At 41.8% G+C, this 24,924-nt stretch overlaps 1 protein-coding gene across 1 annotated transcript; it reads right to left on the bottom strand.

Annotated features, from left to right (window-relative positions):
* Positions 1-9,203: 9,203 nt before the first annotated feature.
* On the bottom strand, positions 9,204-12,928 carry LOC115583491 (early growth response protein 1-B). Its single transcript, XM_030420441.1, has 2 exons — positions 12,433-12,928; positions 9,204-12,131 (listed from the first exon to the last, which is right to left on the bottom strand). Exons 1-2 carry the CDS (start codon positions 12,587-12,589, stop codon positions 10,798-10,800), a joined length of 1,491 nt encoding a protein of 496 aa, XP_030276301.1. The 5' UTR covers positions 12,590-12,928; the 3' UTR covers positions 9,204-10,797.
* Positions 12,929-24,924: the final 11,996 nt, after the last annotated feature.

Here is a 24,924-nt window from a genome sequence, read left to right as displayed (position 1 = left end):
TGACCCTCATGGAACCAGCGGTGGAGAGTAACTGTGTGCATCTACTCAAAAACTTTACGTCAACACAGGGCTGTAAATACATTTAGCCAAGAGGTGTCAATCATTGCATGGGGTGGAAATAAATGGTGAAAAATGGCTGATTTGCAAGCGCTAATCAATTATCCATTACTAACAGTAGCTCCCGTAGCTACATGAGGTGGAGAGCAAATTAGCTGCACTTTCACCCAGCGACCAACAGTCTTGTTCACAAGTGTATTTTATTCATGTTATTGTTTTTTTGTGTTATATTTGTAAGAACGCCCACTTGAAGTCTGAGCAAAGTCCTGTTTGTTTATTTTTTATTTTAGTTATTTTATTTTTGTCAGGGTTGGGGGGTTTGGGGGGTTTGGGGGATTCGGCCCCCCCAAAGTTGACTCCATGGCTGCGGCCTTGCTCTTATGTATAACTCTTGAGGTAGCTGTGCTCTACTGTTGCTTTACACTTTCTTATATTCTCCTACATATCCAAGGAAAACATTCTACATTTTACTGCGCCTCACCTCCAACCTTATCATTTGACAGAAAACACTTACTAGTTAGAATACAGTCTCCACATGATATGATTGTATAAAGCTGCAGAATAAAATAGTAGTAATACGACTAGAGGCTGCTCATTCTGTCAGACCTGAGATGGATTTTACCAGCAACTGTGGCAGATTTCTAGGTTTATAGTCAAATCTAGTGACTCAAACGACGTCAAACAAAATAGAAAATAAGGTTAAATGACAAGACAGGGCAGGAAAGGGTGTTGAAAAGAATAGAATAGAATAGAATAGAACAGAAGGAAAGAAGAGAAGACGAAACAAGACTGAACAGAGCAAAATAGAACAAATTCAAATTCAAAGTCGCTTCACTGGCAGGACAATAATTTGTGTTGCCAAAGCATTTCGAATCACATAACGAATAATAAAATAAACCAAAGGATCATTAAATCTGATCTAAATCAGTAAAAAAAACCAACACATTAATAATTTAGAATGCGCACTTAACGAGAAGCAAAACACGTATCAAAAATGATTATATTCATGATGGTTGTATGCAATCAGATATGTGGGAACTACAGCAAGTCATCAGGGCTCAGTACGATTAAATCACCATATCACAAGTAACATGTTACATGTTACACATTACAAGACTTCGACACAACTGAAGTCACCTTAAATCCTAACGAACAGGCACCGTCTGATTCCATCTGTACAACCGAGGTCACTCATGTTCCAGTCCACCACTTAAGGAGGCTCTGTGTTCTCTGTTATTCTTTACTAATGGCTCCAATTCTCAACCATCAAGAATTCAGCGGGCATTATAACAACTGTTGCAGCAGATAGAGAGAGAGAGAGAGAGAGAGAGAGAGAGAACAAGCCTGCTTAATGCTTGAAGTAGCTACATTTAGCATACATTTCATGGAGCTCCGGAGAGCAACGCACAATTTGGACAGTTAATTCAGATGCAGAATGCATACTGTAGCTGGCGTCGGAAAAAGGCTGGCGTGCACATGCAAATTGTCGCCCTGCTTGACGGAAAAGGGTGCACCGTATGAGCCGAGCATGTTCAGCCCACTCATTTTTATACTACTAGTCTTTATGTCCCAGCCCGGCCTCCTTCTCTCACAGTCTCTGATTCCATCTTGGCAATGACAGACATGCAGATCCACACACAAACACACAAACACACAAACACACACACACAAACACACACACACACTAATACACTTCACTCTCAATCGGCCTCCCTCACTCACTCCTTTCCCTCACATGCGCACAGCTTTCCTCCGACTTCGACACATTCTCTTTGCCTCTCTATGGGTGAGCCATCATTATCTAGAGAGAGTGCCGGTGTTTGGCCACAGTATGCCTTCTTCCCGGCGTTGAACTGAACAGCCGAGACATAGGCTGCCGCTAGTGACACAGCTGTCACAGACATGCCTCATTACTGCTGTTGCAAATGTCAAAGCACTAAAGTAATCACTCACAGCTCTACCGGACACATGGTCGCACCGTAATTTATTTTATGGGAAGAGGGGTTAACAGATATGTGTATACGGTGATGGGGCACAGATGAGTGGATTTTCTTACATATTTCTTGTATTTCAGATACTTTGCGAGATGGCTGCATGCTAATGTGACAGCCGGTTTTTCTAGATATTTGCAACAAGTAATAATAGCATGATGGACATTTTTTTTTATACACAAGCACAAACTTCCTTCAGAGTCATTACTGTCAATCCGAGATGCTTCCAGCTACGTTCCTCTCACGGACCTGATGATATACGTGCAGCCGAGGCTTATTTACTCCACAGGCGTCAAAGTATTTGAGCCGGCCAATTTATTGTCAACAGGTTATTAAAGCATGGGTGGGGAATTTTTTTGTGTGTGTGTGCCCATCGCCTCTGACATATTATATCCCGATTGATGTGACTGATCGTTCCCTGTCAGAGGAAGCTGTAGTAGTCCGCCACCAGCTGATCGGGTTAATGGTTAACATTTCATCCTGTTGTCACCACAAGCTGCTGTCACAGCCGTCCAAACTGTCTTGGACCACAGTCAGTGTGGCATTGTTATGATTTGTTATATAAGTTGCCTTGCAGTGTTACAGTAGTTATTTTAAGTCTTTGCTATTCCTAAATTATGGACAAAAATGGTCTGAAGAAATATCATGAAAAGACAGAACTGGGACGAGATTGTGTAATTAAGCACGCAACATGTCAATGCATAACCTGACAAGACCTCAGAGGTCTGTTTGTGTTGGACTGTGGAAAAAGGATGAGGTCCCAGGAGAGGATGGGAAGTGTCACCAGTGTGAATTGGAAAATCCCAGTCGGCAGAATAAATGTCAGCTAGGAAAGTTTCTGCAAAACCACAGATGAAACCAGACATTTCTTTGTGTTGCAATTTTACATCAGTTTAGGTGGAATTTTCTATTTCTATCTTGTCACCGCAGTGTGTTGGTGCTCTGCTTAGGTTTAGGCAAAGAAAAATATTTGGGTTCGGGTTAGAAAATGTCATGGTTTGGCATAAAAATACACAGTTTTGGTCGCCAACATCAAAGATGGACGGTTTTGGTCGCCACTAAAGCTGCTAGAGCTGTAAACGTTTAATGTGAGCAGGATTCTGCACGTTTGCTACAGATGTCAACTTTGGACGTATTTGTGGTTTGCAGAAATGTTATCTTCAAGATTACATCCTGGAGGCTGAGCTGGATTTGAGGTTAAAGAAACAGTAAGAGAAAAGCTGCTCCTCCATGAAATTGCGCTCAACAAGGTCTGTGGATCATCTTGAGTAAGCGGGTCATAATATCTGAAAAGAGACCTTGCTGTTGAGTTTTTCACATGCAATTTTTTTATGTGCTTTGAGCACCACAAGCTGAGTGCCATCTGGTTCCTTTATATTTGAGAGAACGCAGACATCTGTACCGCCGATATCTCTAAAACTCGGCAACTAACACCAAAACAATAAGTAGCACAACAGGTAAGAGGGAAACTATGTAATCATCTTCGTGATTTGATTGTGAACTGTCTGTTTGAACTGGCCATAGTGAAGTTTTCTGCCGTAAATGTTGATTGCACAGGAATGTGAATAAAACCATCAGTGTTTAGATTTACTATAAGTTTGTCTGCCAAAAGGAAGGTTAACTGGCAATGCAGTCGGCTTGGCAGCCTGGCACCGATTCTGTCTGCTTTCACATCTCCATTATAGACTGAATGACTGAATAAACTCACATGTTGTCCTGTTTTGTTGTTATTTACGACTCTGAGGAAAATGGAAACGATCCAGTTGTCCTTGCAAAAGCAGTGCCAACAATAATGCCGCTTGTAAACAAATACATCCTGCTCTGTTCGAGATGAAAGATGAATTTGCATGCAAGATATTTTAATATATTTTAGTTTTGACGAATGTTCACTTCCAACGTTTAAGAGCGTTGTATGTATTATTTGTAAAGTTTATATCTGATATGATGTGCTGCTTTTTAGTTTTTCTCTTGTCTCTGAAGTGTACTGTCAGTCGTGTCATACACCTAAAGGTACCAGCCCACATGGGTCGGCTGGTACCTTGAAGTTTACCAAGGTACCAGCCCACTTGAATTATAAATATTCATTCAATCATTCATTCATATTCATCCAGTGGAAATGGAGGAGAGACGGTAATCAGGTTTGTGTTCTTGTTCAAGCAGGAGCAGGTTGTCTTGATGGAAAAACAAAAAAAAAAATTCTGTCACCGTCTGTCAGAAAGAAAATGACTTATAACTGAAATCATTTATTTTCTGGAAGCTTGGAAGTGGCGGAGACAAGATGTGACTGTCAGCACTGACATATTTACGTATATCACCTTATAAAGTCGACCAGCTGACACGGAGTCACATTAGCGTTTATTTGAGTCTATCTATCTATCTATCTCTTTAGCTGCTAAACGCACATCTATGTTCACCAGCTGGTGATAGGGTCTGCTGTTCTGTTTTTGTATGCTGAAAACGGCTAACTGTAAACTACACCATAGCTGTGCTTCTGTCTAATTATCAAGCAGAATTGAAGCGATGTAGACCTGCTTTAAACGTGCTTCCATCAACTCGTTGGGAGCACATAAACAATGCCACGCAACGGGTAGTTTCAACAAGTTGGCGTTACAGGCTACGTTACACAGGGCTGTAAGACTTGAAGAAGGAAAGGTCGCAAACTAGAAATAAAACCAGTTGTGTTGCCAACTGCCAATAAACCTCACGGAAGCAGAAGAAACGAAACCATCGACCATCTACAGGAGAAAACTGGAGAGGAAGGGAGGAATTTGGGAAGAAATCGACAGCTTCTTCTTCTCTCTGAGCAGAGACAGCTGATTTGTCATGCGGGTGAAGGCGCATATACAGTTTCTTCCCTTATGTATATTAATAGATATGTATGTTTCCAATGATACAACCATCAATGTGCGCATACTTCCATGCGTCCTTCACGTTGGCATGGATGTCAAGCAACACAACCAACAGAAGGCGCCCCAGTGCTGCTCAGATGTCTCACACGGTCCTCCATTTTTCTTTTGCCATCGTCCAACTCACATTAAATTCCTCTCCCTTCTCCTCCCAGCTGGGTGAACTAACATTTGAAAATGTCCTTGTCCTGTGGTCGTATCTCGCTTGAACTATTGGCTACACTGCTACACTGGTCCCTGTGACTACTGCTGGCGCTGCTCCTTAGGTTAGAAGTCTCCGTCTGTATCCACGTCTTAAGGCCCCCACACACCGCCCAGTCTCAAACCAACAGCCAACTGCCTTTATCCGACCGCTCTGTTGCCTCTTGTCTGACCCGTTCGGCAGAAAAGCATTGAACACAACGCTTCAACGTGCTGCAAACTCTACAGTAGCGTGTATGTTCTGCACTTGCCTGGGATGCAATGGCGCTACATGAAAACAGGAAATGACGGAACGGAGTGTATAGAAAAACAAAGCGCACACAGTATTCAGCAGATCCCATACACCGCACTGATTCGCTAGCACACCGCCAATCAGAGAATCCAATGGCTCAGACGGCCGACAGCCAACCTTCTCAGACTTCGCATGTTGAATCGAAGCAGACAAGTCTGCACGACAAAAAAGCTTCCAACGCAGCTGAACACACCGAACATATTTGTTCCCGACCTCGTCCAAGTCTCCCCAAAAGCTTCAGACGTCCAACAGTTAGGCCAGTGTGTTCCTGCCTTTATGCTGAGCATAAATGAGCCTTTAAACACTTGCTGAGTCAGAACTTATTCGGAAAAAGGATTTGTGACTTCTTTTGGGAAAATTCTTCTTTAAACATTTTCTTAAGCGATACTTCAAAATGTGAATATGAAAATAAGTTGTTCTGTTAGGGCATTAAGAGAAAACCAAACATTGAGCTGAAAGACGCTAAATGATCAACAGAGCTGAGGGGAACTACAGAACTCAGGTGATGGTTCTCTGTGCATTCATCAATACAAACATTAGTTAGTCATTTGATTTATAGCTCATATAAAAAAATGTTGCTTTAAATTATTATGGAACCACCAAAGATCAGACTCTTCCTACACTGAGCAACAGGCAAGCCAACACACCGGGGTTTCAGACCAACAGCGTACAAATTAAATGTTAGGCGCTTCGGAAAGCTATTTGCGTGCCGTGATTATTTCCATTGAGCGTCCACATTCCTGGAGGTTGCCACAATGTACGCAGAGCCGCAAACACAGTGCTGCGGCAGTATTGTGAGGGCTCAAACCTGGAATGTTCCAAGGCCAGCTGTAAATTTTCCTGAGTAACTGAATTGCTATGAAGTCATTCAGCTGGCTAGTCCTTTGAAGTAGTTACCATAGAGATGTTGTGTCCTGGACAAACGTGTTAGACTGGACTCCTTGACCCAAGAATTGACTTCTAGTTTATGAAGGAGCAGGGAAAAGGTTCTCTCCTCAGTCGTGCAGTCGGTAATACAAATGAAGATTTTGGGGGAGCCAGAACAATGGAAAGAATTAGGCACTTTAAAAATGTTTGCATAACGAGCTCCTTCTCGCCGCTATGGTTCTCTTCTTTTTAATCACCTGCACTCTCCAGACCACCTACACCCTTCTTCATGATCAGATACAGGACCGACGGGGCTGATGTATGATCCGAGGGAATTAATCTGCTAAGCCTGATTGCCATTACCGCCATGCGATTATGCACCTTGATTACCGAGCCCACCCCAAGGACCATGACGTGCCCCGGCGCACATTTTAAAGGTGCGCATAAAATTACGTGGTGATTACCCCACAATAGATCAATCCACGAAGGAATGAGGCCGCGTAGCCATATAGACGGTCTCAAGTAGGACTGTGATTATTAATAGGTACTTGAGGTGACCTGATACCTGAAGCTTAAACCGCCGAAACTGCCTCACATCCTCCACGTAAGCAAACACATTCATTTTCATACATTCTGAATGGCATTATTGGATTATTGTTGAATTGTTTGGAGTTCAAGCATGGATAAAAGGGATGTTGGGCTCTTCAGGGACGACTGGGGCTGCACTTGTCCCCCTCAAGATAGACTTCAGACACTCAGTGGCAGCAGATATGTGGATGGGCTTCTCCATTATGCAGCCCAGGTCAGTGGATGATGTAAAAGAAAATAAAAAAATAGATTATGCGGGGAGAAAAAACACAAACTTTTGTGTGCCAATCAAGGTAGAGATAAAGCGTGTGCTTACAAGTAATAAAAATATTAGTACATATCGTTCTGCAGTGACACTTATCCTCAGAATTTGGGCCCATCTAATCCTTCACTGTCATTTTTTTAAGGCTCTTTCTATTTAATCCCGAGCCAAAGTACTCATTTGGTGCAGCAGATAAATAGTCCCACTGACTTATCCAGAAGCAATCCAGCATCAAGCGATTAATTGGATGAGACAATGAACAAGTGAAATCACATCTGGTCATGGTTTTCTCTCTGGTTACATATGGAATACGTTAGTCACACCGCCACATTACCTTGGATAAACCCCCCCCTACCCCCCACCGCTGCACCAGTGCTAATGTTGACATATTTGCATTAGTAATATCCTGGCAAGGATTTAATGGACTTGATGCGCTACCATTCACAGCAGAGGTCCACATTCTGAGAAAGCATGGTTCTCAGTGGCGGTCAGGTGCCCTCGCCGCACAATTACTTAATGGATTCAGCAATCACGCACATCTACAGGAGTAAAAAACATAAATGTCAGTCGGCAGAAAAAAGAACTGATTTATGTCTTCTGTCTGTATCAAAGCACGAGTTAGGGAGGTTTGTGACACTAGAAACATATTTGATAAAGACAACGCAGCTGAAACGGTACGCACGCACATGCTGTCGATATATCAAGGACCATTTACAGTATGCAAATGTGAATTTGAGCTCCCAAATGCACAAATGCAGAAATTCCATCACTGGCCACAGTTCAATAACTCTTCAGTCTTCAAGTGTCTGGATAATGGTCACTGTGACTGCACATCACTGCAATTCAAAAACCTCAACTATCCATCACTGGACAATGTTTGCCTCTAAATCAACATGGATAGGGGAGTGCGTGTTGATGCCGGCTGGGCTGTGTGCTATTGTAAGCGATGATGAGTGATGGACAGGAGAGGATGGGTACATACTATTCACAGTGCTCCATGTGGCAGCTTGCATTTTCACACTGGTACAGTATGTTTGTCAGCTACAGACAACGCAGGCACTTACGCACTGCCGTGGGCAAGATAAGAAGTGTTCTGCCAGCCAACTGCGTCACGGGCACATGCATGTCCTACGGAGTCCCTGGTAAAGACATGCCTGCATGGGCTGCAATGACAGATTGTAAGATCTTGGCATCTTCAAAAGATGCACAGAACACAAAGCATGTTGAAATCGTATTTTGAGTACGGTCACAGCAGTCTTCACCCCCCTCTGCGCGTACACTTTGCACGCTAAGCGAGTCACATTTGCTTATCTCGAAAGTGTTGGGATTTTTACCACCTCACATTAAAAATGCAGTGCCATTTGTAGTGACATACAAATTTTGCATGCCCTCCCTCTTACAAAAAAGAAGCAACGGCTCGCACCAGGTTTTTTTTTCTTTCCCTTTTTTTTTTTATTATTCAAGCAGAGAGGTTTCAAGGCACAGAGACCATTAACTGCATTTACAAGAATGCACAGGCAGTTTTGACAAGCGGAGACTTCAGTACCGCCATCCTTTGAGAGAAAAAAAATGCATGATAATAGACCATAATCGCATTCGGCAATTGAGTGGAAATTAATATCCTTTTATTGCAAAAATGGATGAGTGAATGAACAAAGGAATGAGTGAACTGAGAGCATCAGATCATGTCACTGACATGGCAAGAATAATGTCCTGTTTAACAGGTTTTCCTGTAGAAAATTACCATGGTGCCCATGGCGTTCGTCTCTACATTTACAATGTGAGCGAAGTGATCTTTGAAGTGGAGGGGATTCAGAAGCACAGCACTGAGTGATAGGGTATTCACTTTAATGTGTTTGAGCCACAGTGCAGAGCTGTGATGTCTAATGTTAGGGCTCCAGCGTGGTGCCACAGGTGGACTGTTACAATGTATATTTTGCGAGGAGGGTCAATCGTCTGAGTGCTCTGATGGGGGGTCGCAGTGCTGCATGGAACAGATGGACAGAGTGAGAATCATTTCGATCGCACAAGAAACCGGCTGCTTCCAGAAAATGTTTATTTTGTTCATAAACTTTTCATAAAAATAACAACATCAATATTAATTTAAAGTATTGTAGAAACTGTATATGTACAAAATCTTTACTTGAACAGTTAATATAACTTAAGGCGAGTTAAATTACTTTTTTGCAGTACCCTGTCGGTGACAAACTCACCAAACTCTCAACATTTGTTTGTTTTTTTTGTGTGGTTTTTTTGTGTTTTTTTTTTTTTGTTTTTTTTTGTTTTTGCTAAAGTGAACATTTCATTTCAGCATACAGTATCTCCAGGAGTCCAAAAACCCTTCCATCACCAAGGTAAAGTCCACAGAAAACTCGCAGCAATGTGTGCTACCTGATTACTCAAAAGCAATGTTTATATGATTTTGCTAGTCATTTCTCTAGCTCGATTAAAACATACTTCTGTACATACTGTAAAATCGTTTGTGCTGAAAAGCCGTACCACAACTAGTTAACATACTGGTCCCTTTGAAACTCAGATCAGCAGTTCAACCAAACAACTCTTAATCGTACCAACAGTGGGATGAAGTGCGAAAATGTTTTTTTTTTTCTGATATCAAATTGTAACATTTAAAATATTGTGTTACTAAACAGTAGCCCTCGAAAAAAAAAACCCAAGACATTATTATGATTCAGAGTACATTTCACCTCGATAAACAACGCTCAAATGTGATAAATGTAAAATATACAGTCAGCTATAAAAATACAAAGAAGTACAGTAATACAAATATATTTATTTCCCATTTATGATATATCTTTCACAATTGTAATAATCCAAACAATTGTAACACAACACAAAGACCAATGACAAAAAACACCGACAGCCAAATGATAAGAAGTTAAACAAACACTAAAAATCTGATCAAAGATGGACAGCTTTATGGTCGAAGCCATAAATGTGTTCGCCTACATTCATGTCAATAAACCCTCACTTGTGCAGTGAAGGAGGTACCTTTGACAGTGGGTTGATATTCCAGTTAAAGGAAAAAATAAACATTGACATAAACATGCATTTTTTTATTTATTTTTCTTAAGAAACATAGTCCAAACCATTGCTCTAAGAATGCTAAAAGCAAGAAAATAAGAATCTTAAATGGAGATATTAATAAATCTGTTTAAGTGCAATCCGTCCAGGGCTCGGATAGAGACGATGGAGGAGTCGGAGCTGTCCACACTGGAGAGGTGCTGAACAGCAGTCATGCAATGCCGCAGCAGAGAGGTTCTGGCTCTGCTGGCAGGGAACAGCAACAAGTCACTGTTGATCTGCTCGCCGACTTTTTAAAAAAAACAACTTATGCGCGTTTGCATAAAGTCGGCAGCATCGGCAGCAGCAGGCGATAAGGCCGAAGCAAGTTCCCCTCTTTCTCTCTCTCCCCCCACCCCTTTTCTGCTCCTGAAATAAACTGCAATACTCGGAACAAAAAAAATAAATAAAAAAAAACAACCTCTGCTGTCAGGCAACTGGCTCGCCAGTCCTACCAACTCTCCAGACATCAACTTGTAGTCAGCTGGCTTTATCTTCCAAGACGGAAAGATCCTAATATAGCATGTGAGGGGGGGACACATGGCCTTGGCTTCAAATTCCCTCGGGAAGAGTGAACGGCCACGCGCCGGCGCTCACCTGTGGCTTTATTTCCATTTTCTCCTTCTGTTTCAGGTGTACGCGTCCGTGCCGTTTCCTCTCGTCGCTCCGGGCGAACCGTTTGCCGCAGACGTCGCAGGAGAACGGCTTCTCCCCGGTGTGAGTCCTGGTGTGGGTGGTGAGGTGGTCGCTACGGCTGAAGCTGCGCAAACAGATGCGGCACTGGAAGGGTTTGTGGCCCGTGTGGATGCGGATGTGCCGGTTGAGCTCGTCCGAGCGGGAGAAGCGCCGGTCGCAGCTCTCCATGGGGCAGGCGAAGGGTTTCTCTTTGGCGGGACCGTGGGAGGCGGCCGGGCTCTTCCTGGCCCTGGGGGGCTTCGTCGCGCGGGTGGTGTAACTTTGGGCGAAAGAATCTGGCAACAAGGAAGAGTAGAGGATGGAGTCTATGGTGCTTGGCAGAGCTGGTGATGTGTATAAGGACTCGCACTGGTTGGAGGGCTGTGGGGGCTCGGGGAAGGGTTTCAGGTTGGAGGAGAGGCCCATGGGAGGCGGTGGGAGGTAATTATTGTACATGGGGCTGGAGTAGCTCTGAGAACAGGTGTCGTTGAAACACGGCTCCTGCTTGATGCCCCCCTCCACTTTAAACTCCATCTCTGGGTTGGGACAAATCGGGGGAAACGTGTCCAAAAGTTCCTTAACATCCATCTGTTGGTCGGGGGGGAAGTCGCTCGACATCGGGAAGGTTTCCGTCTGGAAACTCGTCTCCAGACAGTCGGGCTTGTTGAACGACCCCCACTCGTAGCAGCTGCTCTCAAACTCATTCTTGACCACCACGGGGAAGGACGCGGCCTCTGACTTTGGTTCATCCTTCTTCTGGTTCGGAGCTCGGGAGGAGCCGAAGCTCAGTTGGGAAGTGGACGGGTCTTGGGCCTGGCTGCCGGCCTGGTCGTCGGGGTACCTCGGGCACGTCTGGTCTGGGGAGTACACGGGGGGAGAGGGTCCGGAGCAGGTGTAGGGTTGCCTCTTGACGCCGGGGTCTCCAAAATTGCCGCTGCTGCTGTCCATCGGCGCAGGCGAGGGGTAAGTTCCCCGACTGCTGCCGCCGCTCTGTTGCACTTCTGAAAGTGGCAGCGTGGAGATGCCCACGATCTCGGTGATCATATTGAGGAGTGTTTCGGTGCTGCACGGCGCTCCCTGAGATGCCTCAACATAGAAACTGCCCGAGTAGGCGAGCGAGGAGGGGGTGTAGGTGTCTTTTGGGCACTCGCATGGGTTAAAAGCAAATTCCGAGTTGGAGGCTTCGGTTTTGAGGGTTGCAGGGGTTCCTTCTGTTGGATTAGAAAGAGAGAAAACTTTGTCATCGCGGGTGCGTTTACATCTGAGAATGAGTGCAAATAAAATAAAATAAACGTAAAAAACCGAGGAGGAAAAAATCTGCGTTACATAAACACTCGTGCGTAATTTGGCACAGGACTGCCTCGACAAGACGCCTTGATGTACACGACTGCTCTCTGAGAGTTATTTACCTGCCGTGGCGCTTCACATTTAACACATTTTCCCTTCAAATTCTTCCTGCATGCACATTTTTCATCGACCGTGCAGAAAAAAAAATAAAAGATGCGAACTCACCGTGGCCGAACTGGGCAGGTACCCCCCGCTCTGCATCGACGTACACCTCCTGGTTATCCTTCCGTACGCTGTTTTCCATTCCCAGGGAAGAACTGTTGCAATTCTCAAACTGCGGGTAAAAAGAATCTTTCGCATTCAAATCCATATTGTTCAACATAATGATGCCACTTAAAAGTCCGTGCTCTCCCAGGGAAAAAGGTAAAAAAAATAAAAAAATAAAATAAAATAAAAAAATAAAGGGAGGGGGGGAATGGAAAACAAATTATGCAGATGACCGTTTTCTTTCGGCCCCCCTTTTGATGCCTTTTTTCAACAAATGATCCAAAGTGGTCTGTGTCAAAAGGTTGTAAGGAAAAAAAAAGCAATTAAAGGTATTCCTTTCGTCTCTGCTCCTCGGTTGGTATTTGCTTGCTGTGGATTTCACATCAGCGACTTCCCCTCTCTCTCCTTATATACACTTTGGCAGCTCCCTCGGCCCTCCTCCCCATTCATCAGCTCCAGTGAGAGGATTCCCCGCTGCGTGTAAACTTCATGCCCATATATGGACAGAGGATGTGACGGAGTACTCCCCCCGCCCCCCATCCTCCACCACCATCCATCCATCCACCACAACCTCTAATCCTCCCTCCTCCCATCCCGGAGAGATGGAGTCTGACGTTGCAACAAGTGGCGAGCAGCGCCGGGTGGTAAAAACCTTGTGATGATGATTTCTCTTGTACATTATCATCGTTTCAATGCACGGGACATAAAAAGTAAAGGCCAGTCTTCAGACAATGAAGATTGCTTCTCTTGGTGTCACCCTTCAGCCCGCACTGAGGGTGAAACATCTCACACGTCGGAGGTACACCTCCATCATCCTGCCGAGTAGTTTGGACCGTCCTCTGGTGGTGTTAGAGATAAAACATGGTAGAAAAAGTGGACACCAGCGCTGTGTGACTGACCTGATCTCTCACAGGAGGGATAGTCCAGTTATTTGGGTGTTTGTGGTTGTTGTTTTTTTTTTTTTTTGGAGGTAAGAAGGCATCCAGCCACCATTTACAAGGGGTGTTATGGGAAGGAAACGAGTAACGTAGTAACGTGACACAAGATTACAGTGTTGAAGTAAGAATGTGAAAATTAGACATTATAATGTAAGACAATTGTATGATCTTACAGTTATACCTGAGGATAGACACTCCTGAGTAAGGTCTCAATCTTGTTTTACAATATTACTTTAGTAAAACTGAAAGTCACCCATTCGAATAGAAGTTGAGTCTTAAAGTAACTAAAATTAAATGTAATTACATGTCCTAAGTCATTTTCTGTCAATAAATGTACTTAAAGGTGCAAAAATGTCAGGTTTTAGCTGAAAACTATCAAATATTAAAGAGGCACTATGTCAATTTGGAGAAGAAATTAAAACTCAGAATTTTAATATTTACGGTATTAATGATGTAATAATACAAACTCAGATTTATTTATTTTTCTCCATGACTGAATAAACAAGCTGTTCTCAGAGGTAACCCTTCCCAAATAAAGTCCCCAGACTGCTTTGAAGCTAGAAAGGTGGCAGGGTCCGCCACATATAAACAATGTAAAACTGTATAAAAGTGTGTTGTCCTTTAAGGTCCGTTTGTTTATTGTTTATTCTATATGTACTACACAGCGCACCTTTCAGTATCAAAAGCACAAGTACACATATAGTTCCATGAATGTGGACAATATACTGCACACTATGGGTCAACTGATAATCAGATCCAATATTCAGCATTTTCATGATTATTGGACTTTTGCTTTATCCGATTACCAATAAGATAAATACAGATAAATGTACTACAAAGTAACTCGTGACAAAAGTAATCAAATAAATGTAGTGGACTAAAGAACAATATCTGCCTCCAAAAGGTCAAGTAGCAGAAAAATAGAAGTACCCAAGTAAAATAACACTGTGTTGTAAAAAGTACCCAGAAGTGATACTTGAGTAAAAGCAACAGTCACCCATACAGAAAGTATCTGAGTCTTAGAGTATCTGATATAAATGTACTTAAAACAAGTAAACGTAATTACAGGCTACATAAATGTACATATATGTATATACTGTTGATTAGGGGTCGATCAATACTTGGCCTGGCTGATTATCGGACCCAGTATTCAGCATTTTTTCATCATCTAAATCAATATTTTTTAGTCAGATTGCAGATAAAATAAATGGATTTGAATGTGTTACTTTGACTCTGAATCAGAGGCACTTGTGTAATGGAGTGGAACACGGAAATACTCTAAATTGTATTTAAGTACAGTACAGTAAATGTACTTACAGTCCACTGCTGCCAATACATCATAGGTCAAAGTCATTCCAAGTTTTATCCACTAGATGTCAAACCACTGTACCCTTAAACCACGAACATCACAATTGTATGTTATCTATTATAAGCCATGAAATATAGTTTAAAGAGAAATTAAGACCTGTAATTACCACAGTAAACTAAAAATGTATGGTATGAGGGCATATTAGTAAAACAGAGATACACAATTGTTAAAAAAAAGAACATACACTAGAGGTCAACAAGCGATGAATATTAAGATGATATGAATAAAAATATACAATCAAGGTCAGTGTGAAACCATAGGAAGTCGGTTGAGTAGTGTCTTTGTTGTTGCTCCTGTCATCACTCACATAGCTAGTGTCCAATGTCTAGTCAGAGTTCAGATTCATCCAAACAAAAAAAACACCCGACACACAAGAAATGAAGTGTAACAGCAGACTGGTTTTGTAGACATCTCAGTCGATGTTGCAGCACAGCTGCTGCGAAATGCAACAGCTAAATGAAGCAGAAGTGAATAAATTAAATCAAGAGAGACAAAAAGAGAAGTGCTTGAGTTCACAGCCAACAGAAAAATCACTGAAGGACAATAAATTAAACAGTTTAAGGCAAACCTCTGGGAACCTGATCAGATAAAAAACTATTCTCTTCTTGGTCCCAGTCTGCCAGAATTTATTTAAATGTAAGTAAGGAATTCACTTCTTTATTCTAAGAACAGCCTGCAGTCCAACTGAACTAATTTGTCTCCCAGACAGCATGGTCAGGATGTTTTCTAGCATTTCGTTGAACTGCTCTATCTGACCATCCACACAGCTTAGATTTACTTTCACCAATGCACTGCCTCTCGTTTGGTCCCAGGAAATTGTGGTCGCTCACACCATCAGGGCGAATAACAGCAAAGCCCGGTCTAAACGAACCCTTGGCCTTTAAAAGCATTGAAGGGAGTCGATAACACCCCTGAGGTGTTCAGTGGTTGAACCCAACTGTTCACATGACATTTCAACCCCCAAAGCATTTTTTTTCTGTTTCGCATCTGTTGCCGGGTGCACTCCGTGGTCACACTTCCTATTACAAAAAGTCGATACTCTTTCATAGGACGTGGCGGTCTGCAGCAGACCTCTGGCACCGGCTGGAGGTTCAGGACCACGGATAGCGACGGTGCTGCATTCAGCCGTGTAATCACACGTGAATCGGTAGCACATAAACACTTTCACTCCACACTCAGTGGCTCCTTTGGTTCTGCATTCATGTGAATGGCATTTTTTTCTTCTATTTTTGCATAAAATCAACATAACCATGCCCCAGAGGAGTACGGGAACTTTTAAGTCACAGCTAAGATAATGATTTTGCATAAATTCTGTGTCTTCTACAGAAAAAATGGTGAGTAGAATGGTGATTTTTTTTAATGACGTAAGCCACATACAGCTCCTTTCTGTATTTTATTGGTGATGTATAATGTTCCACTACATTTATATGAATATTACATTTCCATGAACTCACTAAATTTGTATTTGTGTTTATCCTTGTGTTTTTTTAATTAATAGTTTTTTTTCTGTATCTTTAAATACTTTGTATCAATCTGTTACTTATATCATTGTAAAGAAGAGCATGCCTGCCATAATCTCTGAGTTGAAATAAAGTAATAACAATAACTATAATCAATTTGAAATGTTGCACACAGAACATTATCGGCTTATATGTTGTATTTCCACTAGTGATACATGATTTTTTTTAGTCAATACTGGCAAGCTTCTCGAGGCTGACACCAATAATCTACTTGCTAATTTCAAGTTTTTGTCTTCAAAAAAGAAGTTCCTGTGCTGTACTATATGCACATCTAAGGGTAATAAAAATGTAGATATAAGGTGAAGTGAGCAAATATTCAATAGTTCCTTTGAGATTTGTTCTTCACAACTTTTTCAGTCCTCTCTCGACCATTATTTCATTATTGGCCAATAACCGATAATAAAAATGTCCCATTAAGTCACAATTAATATATCTGTCCAATAAATATCAAATTGTTAAAAGCCTCTATCAAACCTTTATAGACAATAAGAAGAAAAGAAACATTTATTTAGTTGTTATCAACAACAACCGTGACAGAAGGTCACAAGTGGACATGGGTGTACACAGGCAAAACCCTTTTTAAACCACAGCCATATAAGATAAATGGTTATAGCAGAAAATCATACTTTCACACCAGTGCAGACAACATTTTATCAATAACCACAGGATTTTTTTTTACTTTAATGAAAGGGCTCCTGTGAGCTCAGAGCTGAGGCCATTTAAATAGCATCCGAGTGAGTGCGCTTTGCTGTGGACAAATTTAACTGAAGATAAAAAAGCTTGTGGGCAACACATGGTATAAAATACATTGTGTCTACTGCAGTGCCGATGCAAAGCGACTATTAGACATAATACATACGAGACTACTCAAATGTGATGTTATATCCTTCGGTACTGAGTGGTGGAAAATCTATCAAAGGATCTCTGAGTCGCTGCCCTGTCATCTTTTTAAGGTAGTGTATGATAATAGCATATAAGCTCTTTCATTGCAGCAGTGACATTCTCCTGAACAAATCGTTTTCACCTCAGATGTGCACTCTAATTCTAGGCACAGAGATGTTTAGCTTTGAGGAACTGCCTCCAAGTAATCCAGAGTCTATTAAAACCAATCTGATCACACAGAGTTCAGATCACGGGATGCTGTTATGATAACTGCAGTGTAGCTAACCTCTCTCCTCCATAAAATGCCACAGCACAGGGACTAAGTAATGGATTTATGTAATGTTAGCACTTACTGACATTATAGCGCTGGGGTAACTCCATACCTGTGAAAGTTAAATAAAAGCCTTTGTTTTATTCCCCTCATATATGAGCACTGTGAGACAAAATGCTCCTGTTTCTTAGGGAACGGTGTGGTACGGTAGGTTAAGAAAGAATATAGAGCACCGATTTACCTCCATGTTTTAACAAGGATATTGGCTTCAAAAGAGGTTCAAAGTACCGGCTATGGAAAGAAAGATGAAACATTGCTATAATCAAAGGATATCTTGGCACTTCTACTGAACAGGTCATTTCAGTTAAATACAAGTGGAACATGATTTAATATAGTCCTGACCTAATATATACTCGACTTGTATGTCTTTCTAGTTAGTATCTCTACAGAAGGTAACAGATTAAATCTGTCTGTTTGTCTGACTGTCTGTAAATCTAGACCACGAGTCCACAGCTATGCTAGCAGCAGAATGAAGCTAAATGTCTGCTAAATTATAACATTAGAATGCTAACATGCTCACGATGACAATGCAAAGTTACCAACTACACACATTAGCTATTTACCAATAAACACAAAGCTGAAGCCAGTGGAAATTATATTAGCAGATTCTTGGTAGAGCAGCATTACTGATTAATCTGCAGATTATTCTTATGCTTCAATGATTAATTGTTAGGTCTATAAAAGGTCAAATATTCTTGAAAATGCTCATTACTATTTCCCAAAGCCCAAATTGACAACCAACCAACAGTCAAAACCCCCCAAAACTCTTCTTTTGCTTTCATAAATGACAAAGAAAAGCAGCAAATTCTTACATTTAAGAAGGTTTGTGCCTATCCATTCAGTAGGTGTAGGAGATATTTAAAAGGCAGGCCATCTACTGGAAAAGCAAGCATATACATGTCGGTCAACCGTGAAAGCAGCAAATTAAGACCCGTATTTATGTGTCTTGTTGGGCAGTGACCCCTAGTGGTCGTAGTAATAATAAAGGCTGCAAAGGAAGAATTATGGCGTAATAGTATAAAGAGTGCGTAGGACAGAGGTTGGGGACAGACTGTCGAGTCAAACAAGCACAGGACTTTGACCTAGGACACATCTGATCATGTCCCATGTGAAAGCGAAAGTGAAAAGTGAGTTATTTTAACTTATTAATGCTGTTAAGTTACATCATAACATAACATAAATTGCATACATTATATAGGTATGTTCATTCCTGAAGGTAAGTAACATAGTTATTCAAAGCCAAACCACAATGTTTTCCTAAACCTAACCTAGAGGTTTTCTTGCCTAAACCTAGCCAAACTGCGAGGGTTTGTTAAATGTAAAGTTCACCTGTCAATGTTTGTTACGCTGTCCTTGTGGGAGTCATTGGCAATTGACCTATTCAGTCGTTAAGGTACAAGGATGTGTTATTCAAAGGATAAGTACAATTTGATGGTAATCCATCCAATAGTTGTTATATGTCTTAAAGGTCTAATTTGTACCAACTAGTCAAATGCTGACATTTTGGAATGGTGGGCGACCCGTCATACAATCCAAGTGTCAGTTTTTGACGAGCTGGGAATAAGACTCAAAAATCAACTTTCTTACAAACTGGACCTTTAAATATCGTTATAATATCTCAGTCTGGACCAAAGTGTTGGCCGACTGACAGGGCATTACTTGAGTCACACTGCGAGCATGGATAAAAATTCTCCTGGGCAGCAAAAACAACCCATTTTCACATAAAATTCTGTATTTTGCCATGTAAAGTAGTTTAGTCTCTAAATGCTTTAAATATAAATGTTCTGACTACAGCAGACCCACTCTTACTCAACTGTCAAACAGAAAGATTCCCTGTGTCTGTTTACTAAGTTGTTGATTACGTTACTCCAGCTTTATTGATTGTGTGCGTGGTGCCTAATTACTTTCATAACTGAAGTGAAAGCTTTGTGAAAGGTAAATATTTGTCTTTGTTCTGTATATGTAACCCCTAGGCCGTGTTATTTTCAGGTTCTCTCCTGGACAGGGTGTGGGAGTTCTGCTTACAGGTGGGTGCCTGATGGAGTTGAAGAGGCAGCGAGGAGTGACTGCCCTCTAAGATCGCTGCCTGCAAGATGAAGGCTCGGGTGGACAGTAATGTCTGTTCTATATTTTCTCATTTTTATTTTTTATATCACCCTTCAGTGTTCAGTAGAGTTGTAAGAAGAAGAGCTGCTGTTCTGACCATTATAAACTAATCTAACCCAGTAATATTGACAAACCCAGTTGTCTCTCGCTGTATTTAGATTTTTAACAAGATACTGCACTTTTCAGATACACATCTAAGGAAGAAATCCACAATTTGTTGATTTTGCAGAACTATGCAGCAGTCAAGCTATTGACTGAGGTGCATCAATGGACTGTATTAGATCTAATGTTGGTTCAGGTCATGTTAGTTTTTGGATTTAGATCTTGAGCATGAGACCTCAAGTCTCATCCAGGGCCCAGAGGTGACCAGAGGCCATTCAGCAGGGAAGATCATTAGTTATTCTCATTCATATCATTGTTGCTTTTATTCTGAAAAGCAGATTGCACCTCTCCTGTCAGCCAAATCAGATAAGTGAGGGACTTTCAGCTGTTATTGAAAATCTTTAGCTGGTTTCTGTTCATCGATGGATTTGTAAAGAGAATTTTTAATTTAGTGGTTACAGCTCCAACACTTTTTCTCAGACCTTAACCATTTGAAACCCAGACTAACTTTTGTCTCCGTAAGAATTTAAGTGTTAAATCCACATTACTACCCGACAGCACACAAGATGATGATTTGAGGTTCTAACTCTGTCTTCAAAATGAAATGCATCTCACTTGATGTACAGTAGCTCCTCAAAGTCTCAATGCCTTGGCATTCTGTCAACTAACTGTGCAGCCCACACTGTTTGAGAGTAAATAATAGAAGAACCTGATCCATACCAGGAAATCCACTGAGATGCAGAGGCTGCCATTGCTATTTGAAACAAAAAAGCACTTAAAACCTACCATGATCTAGAGAGGTTATGCAGGAAATACTGAACTGGATATTCAAGGCAAATGCAAAAAACCTGAGATAAAAAAAAAAAAAAAGAAATAAGGTAGGCTACAGCTTTGCCTGCATCCATGTAGTAATGAAATGCATGTATACATGTATTTACATTCAGCCTCAAGTGCTGTGTTGTACTTTTGACTAATACCTTTTAAGTTTGTGGATGCAAAGCAGATTTTCTTCGGAGCAATCCCACGAAAGCCAGGGTTGCACAAGAGCCGGAGAAATCCATCTGCCTCCCCCAAATCACATTCTGACATGTCTCACAGTCAAATCTCCCCCCAAGGCGCTAGATGAGGGAACATCTTCAATCTAAACCTGGATACAATAGGGCCTGTAAGACACCGCAAAAATGGATTGGGAGTGCTAAAACCACAGAAACCTCTGCCGGAAACACGACTTTCTATAAATACAAGATACTCGCCTCAGCTGCCAAGTTCGTTATTTTCTCTCTCTCTCTCTCTCTCTCTCTCTCTCTCTCTCTCTCTCTCTCTCTCTTTCTCTCTCTCTCTCTCTCTCCCTCTTTCACTCTCACTCTCTCTGTCATGTTGGGCTCTGCATAGTTATATATACTACATCATCATTCAAACACTGGGCAATTGAAGGGAAAATAGAACGAATAAGAAAAATAAAAGCAGCGGAAGCGTGGTTCTTCTTTTGAAGGAACATCTCTCTCCTGCTCTTCTTCCGAGAGTGGGAGGGGTTAGGGAAGCCCGGTACCAGGCCCCGATGCTGCTGCTGCTGTTGGTGTGGCAGGTTTCCCGTGCGATCCAAAAATACTTTCGCACTCGCCCACTTTGGTCCCCAGCCGCCTGTACTCTTTGGTTCTCCAACAGGGATGGGTGAGAATCATATTCAGCTCTCCAATCGTGATTGCGGAATGCCCCAGTGTTTCTTTAACCGTGCCCCCAGACTCCTCCACACGCATTGCACTTGCATGGCTCCCACCTTGCCCTCTTCTCTGCTGGATCCATGCTTGCAGCACTCTGACAGTCCAATTCTTGGGCCTGATCCAGCTACTGTACCTGCTGTTACCTAACTGCTTGGACATTTTAAAGAGAGAATCTGTGCAAAGAGAGCAGTGGATTTTTTCATATTTTCTTCTTACAACATCACAACTGATTAAAATAAATGTTATTTTCAAACTAAGGAATGCCTTCAGACGTCAGATAATAGCAGATTAACTACGAGCATCTAGGTTATTTGCTTCACCAGGTGCAGCAACAACCCCCTTAGACTGAAGCTGAATAACATCTACTACACTAAATCATTATCATGCAACATGGGACTAATTGCATGTACTTTTGACCAACAGAAGTTAATACGTCTACATATTCTAGTCTCTGACTCATCTGCACCCACACTGATTTCTATTTGTTGCTCTTTCCCCCAATCCATTGCCACCGCAGCATGTAAAAGATATGAATGTTAATAATCAGAAAGCATTGTCTCCGTCACTGCTTCATCGATGCAGGTACAGTCATTACGGGGACGTGCAATGCAAACCGTTTCAAACAAATAGCTAACAGCAGACATGTGAGGAAACAGATGAAGAATGTTAAGAGCTTGCAGCTAACAAAAGTAACTATGGAAACGGCCAGCTCTACATTGCACTAGCTTCCACAGCTCTCTCCAGAAATAAAAACTGTTGGGCTAAGAGCGAATCAGGTAAAGACAAAAGATCCCGGGTGAACCTATTTATAGTGGGCCTTACATAACATACATAGACCTATGTTGGCTGAGGCAAGTTTGGTGCTCAACAGCAAGCTTCTGGGGGGCAAAGGCAGGGTACAGAGAGCCAGAGATGCTGGATCCTGGAGGGTATTTTATAGAAAGACATCTGAGTATAAACAGCAATTAGGCCAGTGTGGATGATGATGCTGCTGATGGCAACAGAATTAAATAAAGAGAGGGAAGGCTCGCTGTTCTGATGTGAGGGAGAACAAACACTGTTTAACTGTCCTGGTAGGGCAGTGATGTCAAAGCTGGAGTTTCCGCAGAAAATTAATATGCAGCGGGCTAATGAAAAATGACACATTAAACAGGTCATAGCCACAAGGCCTTGAGGAATACGCAAAGACGGGGGAAATAAATGCACACGTCACAAGGAGCATTAGTTCATAGCCAGTTTACCCGAAAGCCTGCTTTGTTTGTATGGGAGGCAACAAACTTGTGTCATAGTAGGCCACACACGCTCACTCACACACACACACACATACACACACACACACACACACACACGCTCATATTATCATGTGGCCTGAGGACAAAACATCTGACATCTCCAGTGAGATGTTATGAACATACAAGCCCACATGCGCACAGAAAAACCTGTGTGAGAGCGGCTGTAATGCAGGAGAAGTGATCATCTAGAAATACAGCCTGCCACCATATCTTAAATCCAAATTGAGCCATTAGCATAATTATCCACTTATACTGCTTTAATTCTAAGTAGCTCTCCATTGTAAGTAAAATGATAGCTAAGCTGTATTCAAAAAGCCTCTTTTCCCACTCACAAATGCCTTATTAATTAGCTCCCTCTAGCATAAGTTCCCAGTAATTACATTCAGCACAGGAGTCAGCGCTACAAGGGGGGTATTTCCAACAACTCTTAGACAACTTTTTTTCCCATCTTTTTTTAATTACTCTGCAGACGTATAATAATTTCAATCGTGAAAAAAAAGATCCAATTTTAACACTGAGAAGCAGACATTTGGACATCGCATTCGCACCATGTTCACCGCAGTCACTAGCCAATTCATTGGCAGCAGGCAATCACAAAAATATTCACTATATAGAAGCTCTGATAAGGCTGGGATGATATGCAAATGAATACTCCCTGACTCATCTGTTTATTATGCAGTCACATTAGTTAGCTCTGATGCTGTTTGGCTATTATCCCATCTCACTGTGAAAAAAGGGTCTTGGGTGAGGGGGATGGATTGCGCAGTGAGTGCTTTAGTCACACAGATTGTCCGCACTCTTCAAAGAAATAAATGCATTTCCAACTGTAGTTGCATTGAGGGGATGTGGAATCCATTTCCTCTGAGAGAAACAGCGAAAAAGGCAGGGGATATGGCTCATCTGTGTCGAAATCCCTTGATACCGTGCCGTGCGTTAACGGGTCAAAGGGTCAAATGATGAGCTTGCTTCTCCCACGAAACGGCCTGGAGGCGATTATCGCACACTGATACATCATACGCTAATTAACAATCATGCAATCCGGTCAACTTCTGCAATGCTGAAAAAATACTACATGATGATGAGATGCACACAGGTAGTGACTTTGTGTTTATTTGTGTTTCTTTTAATTTTCACCATCTTCTTGTTTCACAAATAGAAAAACCACAGGGACATGCTGTATCTTCCAATAAACATGGTGAAACTACCGATCTGTGGCTTCACAGCCTATCTGCTGTTCTGCTAACTGATAGAGGCACTATTTATAGCCGTGCAACCTTAATGCACCATGCTAAGCCTTCAACTATACAACTACACATCCAGCCCATTCAAAAGGATTCATACAAGTGTTGAGGTTGGAACCCTGTGGGTCATGCACACAGACTGAGAGCTCGTATCAGTGCTCTCAGTTCCCAACGCTTTATATTTTGGTGTCAAAGTATTAATAAGAACATTGCCACTGTGTGCTCCGCTGTGTGAATGTATGCCAGCATATGTCAAGGAGTGAAAAGAATTTATGTACTCCCCATCTCTTTTGATTTTAGCTAATTAAGCACCTAGCACTCACAGCAACTATGCTCCATGGAAACCATGCAAAAAAGCTGACTGACGTCAGCTAGAGGCCGATAGTGCCATCTGACAAAAGAAAGAGGACAGGGCTGCTATACTTAAGGTCACAGTTTGTTGAAGCTACTGTCTGCTTTGACTGACAACAGTCAAACACAGTACACACTGACATCTGTACTGAGCATGTGAGGGATGGAAGAAGTATTGTAATTTTAATGCTTTACATGCATGAAAAACAGCAGTTTATGTCAATAACAGGAACCATTTAAATACCTCCCATTAAAGCTGTAAAACTGAGTGTGAGGTTAAAATACCCTTAAAATACACTGTTAGATCTTAGGCTTATTTAATTTTTTGGACAACATGCACTCTCAGGCTTTTTAGAGGTATTGGAAGGATTTGAGAAATACAAGAAAAATGAGCCACGGTAGAATTTCACCTACTGGGAAAAAGAGCAATTTTAGTGATCCAACAATATACTTACCATCAGAGTTATGGTATGGTCAGGGGACACAATCAAAACCTACGCATGCAGACTGCTGTGGATTTACATTATTAGAAAGATTATGGAGATGTCCATTTTAGTTATGAGAGACTCAACTGATTCTTTCACCCACAGAAACTCG

Source organism: Sparus aurata, chromosome 1, assembly GCF_900880675.1.
Source record: "Sparus aurata chromosome 1, fSpaAur1.1, whole genome shotgun sequence".
Taxonomy (NCBI): domain Eukaryota; kingdom Metazoa; phylum Chordata; class Actinopteri; order Spariformes; family Sparidae; genus Sparus; species Sparus aurata.
The sequence above is the reverse complement of the archived record's forward strand: the minus strand, read 5'-3'. Positions and strand labels throughout refer to the sequence as shown.

Bases quoted from the DNA above. Each gene is read 5' to 3' on its own strand.
- LOC115583491 (XM_030420441.1), bottom strand. From the start codon at position 12,589: ATGTTGAACAATATGGATTTGAATGCGAAAGATTCTTTTTACCCGCAG. The intron at 12,132-12,432 runs GTGAGTTCGCAT...CTAATCCAACAG, and splicing joins ACCTGCCCAGTTCGGCCACG to AAGGAACCCCTGCAACCCTC.